The sequence below is a fragment of the Myxocyprinus asiaticus genome, chromosome 43 (genome assembly GCF_019703515.2).
Source record: "Myxocyprinus asiaticus isolate MX2 ecotype Aquarium Trade chromosome 43, UBuf_Myxa_2, whole genome shotgun sequence".
Lineage (NCBI taxonomy): Eukaryota > Metazoa > Chordata > Actinopteri > Cypriniformes > Catostomidae > Myxocyprinus > Myxocyprinus asiaticus.
In genome coordinates, this window is record NC_059386.1 from 4708448 (window position 1) to 4715008 (window position 6561).

At 38.1% G+C, this 6561-nt stretch overlaps 1 protein-coding gene across 2 annotated transcripts in view; it reads right to left on the reverse strand.

The window, feature by feature from the left end:
- LOC127433274 (tyrosine-protein kinase transmembrane receptor ROR2-like) overlaps window positions 1-6561 on the reverse strand; it is a 216153-nt gene that overhangs the window by 140236 nt on the left and 69356 nt on the right. Inside the window, exon 1 of one of the 2 annotated variants that reach the window (XM_051685007.1) lies at window positions 1885-2316. The exons of the other annotated variant lie outside the window; for it this stretch is intronic. Coding sequence (XP_051540967.1) covers window positions 1885-1996 — 112 coding nt within the window. The 5' untranslated portion in view covers window positions 1997-2316. Of the gene's footprint in view, window positions 1-1884; window positions 2317-6561 lie in introns of those variants that run through there. 2 annotated transcript variants of the gene reach the window in all.

Here is a 6561-nt window from a genome sequence, read left to right on the forward strand (position 1 = left end):
CATCCGTCGAACACGTGTACACTGACCAACAATTGACCTTATTCTGCGTTCATGTCGTATCGGAATTACTGTAATTACAACTTCGGAGGTTTGGAGCCCTTCACATCCTGGGAACTTGGAAGTTATCTGTTTTTATGACAACACTCATAAGGCCAAAATGGCTTTGTTGTTGATAACAGCAAAATATTTATCACTACATTAATTCACCTCTATATGTCGTTACAAAATGTGTAAGAACAAAGGAAACGATCCAGGTAACGATGGCAAAATGAAATGGCATATCAAACCGTTGTTTTATGGCCGCAAATATACCGTTGTTGAGGCCGCTGCCATATTAGTTCTTTTTACATGACGTCACGACTGTCAAGTCGAAGCTTTAATAGAATTCCGAGTTTACAACTTGTAATTACGAGCTCTACGAAGACGTGAAAGATTTTTACAAGAATCTCATAATTATCGTAATTCCAACATGACGTGAACGCACCATTATTCACAGTGCCGCCATCTTTGAGTTTTGACGTGAATGAAAACGAGGCTGTGAGGGATACCTACAGTCTCTTCAGTGACATGCATTGTATAAAGATATCAAAAAGCCCCTAGATCACATCTAATTTTCCACAACTCTTGTTGTCTACTAAAACTTCTTGGAAGATATGTTTTCAACATTTCATCAGCAAAACGATCCAAAAACACTTTAAACCACCGCACCTCGTTGTCACAAAAATTAAAGATGGAGGTCTAAGGAATAAAGCGTAGTAGGTACCCATTATAATATTTGAAGCTATCTACATGGCAAGCACAAATTTGTTTGTTTTTTTTTGTTTTTTTTTTACTTGAAGAAAGGTATCTCAAACACTTGCAATATGTCCCAAAATAATGGTTTTTTTTTGTTTTTTTTTTTTTTGTTTTTTTGGCAGTAGTAGCTTGGCGATTTAACAAGATTGTGCTGTTCATGCATGGACACCTAATCAATGATGTAAACTCTTCCACAGCAACAGGCCAACAAAAGCTTCAGTACTGGCCAGGGTGATGAAGTTAGAAGTAGAAGACACCACGCAGGTCCCATCCCCCTTTAGACCTCACGCCAAATGGCCAAAAGAGCGCAAATTCAAAACAGGAAATTTCAACATCTGTCAACAACCCCTCCCTCCCATCCCCAGCAGGGAAGAAAATGAGTTAACAAGAAATCACTCTCAAATATGCATCTGATTAACAGACCCAGCCAATTTCAACAAACAACGCTGATGGCTTTGGTTTGACTTGATCAGTTGTGCAGGGAAATGTATTAAGAGTATACTCGCAACAGGAACCATTTCCACAGCAAAGTAAGGTGAATCAAAGATGCTGCCAAGATCTAAATGAAATGCACTGGATCTGCATCTGTTACAGTGTATTCAATAATCAAGTAACAATGTGAACCTAAAAGTCCTCAAGGATGTCAGCAGGGTTGCTAATATTAAAACTAGCATTCATTTAAAGTCAATAAGGATATTTAAACTGAAACACAGTAAACATGTAAGTTTACCTACTAGGAACCTATTCGATTCCTATACCTCTGAGAATGCAAAGTTCAATTCAAAATATACATGTGCAAATAAGTAAGAAAGAAAGAAAGAAAGAAAATCCCGTTTGAAGAAACTGAATGTTTGCACGAACCACATGGAACAGAAAATAGCTTCAACACTTCCTACTTTTCTCCCATTATTTATATGCATCAAACCCAATTTAACAAGTTGTTGTATTAAATGCACCAGCGAGCAGCAATGATTGCTTGCAATGAAATGTAATTTCCGACTATAAAAAATAGAAACCACACACAGTTACACGTTTAAGGAAAAGCTATGATAGTGAAGAAAGTAAATGAAAAAATACGAAACTCTTTACCTGTATATGTAAAGGTCGCGAGGAAGAAGGACATCATTAACAAACGACTTTTAGTGAAATGCACCAATGCATTAGTTGTAATCCTTACTAGATACATCCTCACAGTGAACATTCCTCTCGTACAGCTGATACTGGAGTCAGGGTGTTACAACTTCCAAACTTCCAAACCGCTCCACAAGTGATAACAGAGTCTGTGCGTGCGAAGTATACACGTTTTTTTTTTTTTTTTACGTTTTTTTTTTTTTCTCGAAAGTCTCAAGTGTGCAGTGAATGAAACGTCTGTTTTTGATGGCTCATTTGCAAAATAATAACGCGTTTCATCCCGCTCAATCGATAGGTGCTTGTCGACGCCGCTACTCCTAAAGCGTCCCAAAAAATCTCCAATAGAAAAGTGAGCGAGAAACTGCAGCTCCTCATAACGTAGGATGAATCCCTCTTCCCAAGGGAGGGAAGCGAATTTACGAATCCTACGGCAGTGAAGGTGAATGCTCATGAATATTAATTACGCAATAAAGCGCTCACCCAGTAGGCATACAGGATTTGCTGCAAGCTAGTCTTTGGGGTGGTAATTAAGTCACGTAACAGGACGCTCCAGGAAGGTTACCAGGCAACGTCAGCATGTCCTGATTAATTTTAATGAGCTAAACTTTTAGCCATAGTAGGAGTAGTAACAGAACTCCTCTACATAGGTGAGCCTACAAAGATTAGCATAAAATAGCATAACGCGGCGGTCCCATAGACATTCTGCGGGGCGGTATACTGGCGAGAAGACAAGAGGCCGTTTTTTAATGGATGTCTATGGAGGAGACGCTTCATTACGCTGAATAAACTGCTTTTGTGAGGAAACAGCACATAATTTAATGAATTGACCGCTTTCCCACTAATCTTCAACATGTTTTACACTAGACAATCCTTTTGGAATGAACTATGTGTGGAGTTTACTATGATACAATTGCTGTTTTATAAGAGAAGACGCGGACAATTTTGCGACAAGCAGGTGTCAGTTTACGGCTCTTCCCATTCGTTTGTATGGTATTTGCAAACGGTGACTTACTGTCGTAACACCGCTAGTTGACCGTTACGCTCTCTCCAATGTTAAAAACGCGGATGTTGTTATCTCATAATAGAAGATCTCTGGCAGTAATTCTGAGAGCAGGACTGATTTTGGAAGTTTGAGAAACTTAAAAAAAGAAGAAAAAAGGCATGACACCTACTGGCAACACATCTAAATAACATAATATACTATATTTGCCTCAGTATACTGTGATTCTTCAACTAGGGGAACTTTTCTTCCCCAAGGATGATTCTGAAGAAGTGTTGTGTTGAGTTTGAAATGGCATACTACCCATATTACTTCTGCCATGTTTGTCTAGGGCAGAAATTGTAGGAGTAAAATGGTAGTATGCCATTTCCCCACCCCATAAATAATTTTAAAGGTGCACTCAGTAATATTTTCAATGTCGTCTTGGACTTACACTGACACCTGGTGGCCTGGATGCAGCATTAATCAAAAACAATAGTTTTCAGTTACCAATGCCATTGTAGAAATTCACTATTCACAGTCAGCCATGATTTATGTAATCTATGAGTTAAAGTGTCCAGAAACAGAGTGGTAACTGAGTAAGTCAAGTCAAGTCATTTTATTTGTATATCCTTTTTTCATCGTTTCAAAGCAACTTTACAGAAAATCATGCATTAACAGAAAATGAAACTGTAATATCGATAAAGTCTTAGAGTCATCATTGTGTAGTTTGATTAAATATGATAAACTGTGTATAAAAATAAATAATTAAATAAAACATTTATTTAGAACACCAGTGAGCAAGCTGAGGGCGACTGTGGCAAGGAACACAAAACTCCATAAGATGTTGGGTAATGGAGAAAAATAACCTTGAGAGAAACCAGGCTCACTGTGGGGGCCAGTTCCCCTCTGGCTAACATCATGAATATAATGTCAATATTAGTTATTTATGTGCAGTGCAAGTCATGGTTTAAAATTAGTAAACTAAGTACATTTTAATGGCCATTGTTTACACAAATATGTTTTTATGAACTGTAAGATTAATGTCTAATGACTTTGAAGTTCATCCTGGATTAACTGCAGAAGTTCGCATAGATGCATTGTCCTTTGTTGGTTGGCTGATGAAGGCATCTGTTGGCAATTAATTGATAGTCATGTATTCAATTTGAAGAGTGCAGTCCATCATTAGGCCAATGTGATACAGGCAGAGATCAGTGATGTGCATTGCAGTTCAACCGGCAGGTCATTTCATGAGGTCTATCCTAAGTCCAAGGTTCAGGCAGTGGCATATGAAGTATCCCATGTCTTATGGTTGGAGTTGGCATCAGTTCATCCTCTGAAGTCCATCGTAATAAAATGAAGTGATGTCTGGCTGGCACCGGCTGCATTTAGTTGTCATCACTCAGAGACACGTAGCACTGGAGACCGACACCAAGCAGGTACGGAGATGGATCTGGCTCTGGTAACCTCGGGATATGAAACAAATAGAATAATATTAGCATAGATCACATTAAATTTTTTTGCGGAATTATAGATCATGATAAATGTTTCTGGTTCCAGCATACCTAATTAAAGCAGCCTAATTATGAGTTGATGGATAAATTAGGTGTATGCCTGGCTAAACAGATGAGTCGTTGGTCTTGACTTAAACTGAGAGAGTGTGTCTGCATCCCAAACAGTGTTAGGGAGACTATTCCTTCGTTTAGGAGCCAAATAGGAAAAAGATCTACTTCCTTTCGTGGATTCTGATATTCTAGGAACTATTTACAGGTCAGAATTTTGCGATCGTAATGAACATGATGGAATATAGTGTGGTAGAAGGTCACTTAAGTACTGCGGAGCTAGACCATTCAAAGCTTTGTAAGTAGTTAACAAAATTTTAAAATTAATATGAAATTTAACAGGTAGCCAATGTAATGACGATAAAACGGGGCTTATATGATAATATTGCTTGGTTCTAGTTAGCATTCTGGCTTCTGCATTTTGAACCAATTGAAGTTTATTTATTGACCTTGCAGGACATCCTCCCAGTAATGCATTACAATAATCTAGTCTTGAGGTCATGAACGCATTAATTAGTTTTTCGGCATCGGCAACAGATAGCATGTGTCGTAACTTAGCAATATTTCTGTGGTGAAAGAATGCTGTTTTACAAACATTGGAAATTTGATTTTCAAAGGACAGATTGGTATCAAATATAACAAAGTTCTTCGCTGTAGAAGACGATGTAACAGTATATCCATCGAGAGTCAAATTATATTTTAGAGGCTTATTTTTAAAGGTTTTTCGTCTAATAATTAATACCTCTGTTTTGTCAGAATTGAGTAGAAGGAAATTTCCGGCCATCCAATCTTTGATTTCGGATTTGGAGAATTGTGAAATTTGGTCAGGTTTCGAAGAAATATAAAGTTGGGTATTGTCAGCATAACAGTAGAAACTTCCACGATTCCAGATAATATCTCCCAGGGCAAGCATATATAAGGAGAAAAGCAGAGGCCCTAAAACTGATCCCTGTGACACTCCATCCTTAACTTTTGTTTGATTTGACAATTCCTCGTTTACACAGACAAAGTGGTAGCGGTCTGCTAAATAGGACCTAAACCATGCTAATGCAAGTCCACAAATGCCAACATAATTCTCAAGCTTATTCAAGAGAATGTCGTGATCTATGGTGTGGAGGCAACACTAAGATCTAAAAGCATTAAAACAGAAATGCAGCCGTGATCGTCTGTAACTCTGATAAATGTGGGGGGGGGGTGTAGTGGGCTAAAGCACATAACTGGTAATCAGAAGGTTGCTGGTTCAATTCCCACAGCCATCACCATTGTGTCCTTAAGCAAGGCACTTAACTCCAGGTTGCTCCAGGGGGATTATCCCTGTAATAAGTGCACTGTAAGTCGCTTTGGATAAAAGCATCTGCCAAATGTATAAATGTAAATGATAAGTGCAGTCTCTGTACTGTGATGGGGCCCAAATCCTGGCTGAAATTGTTCATTTATACTATTTCTCTGTAGAAATGAACATAGTTGGGAGGATACTACCTTTTCTAGTATTTCTAACATAAACAGGAGATTTGAAATCGGTCTATAATTAGCCAATTCTCTAGGATCAAGCTGTGGCTTCTTAATAAGCAGTTTGATAACTGCCATTTATCTTCAGACATGTCCTAAGGGTAGCGAGAAGTTAATAATATTAAGAAGAGGTTCTGAGTTGACAGGGAATACCTCTTTTAAGAGCTTAGTTGGTATTGGATCTAACATACATGATGTGGCTTTTGATGTTTCGATAAGTTTTGTTAGCTCTTCATGACCTATGACAGCGAAGGATTGAAGTTGCTCATGAGAAAAGTTATGAGACACTGTTTTCTGAGGTACTTTGACAGACGATTGCATAATTCCACTTTTATCAGTAAAAAAATTCATGAAGTCATTACTGTTGTGCTGCAGTGGAATATCTGGTTCAACTGAGGCTTTATTCCTAACCAATTTAGCCACAGTACTGAATAAACACCTAGGATTGTTGTGGTTATTTTCTGTGAGTTTGCTAAAATATGCTGACCTGGCAGCTTTTAGTGCCTGTCTGTAGCTACAGATACTATCCTTCTATTCACTGCAAAATACCTCTAATTTTGTATTCTTCCACTTGCACTCCATTTT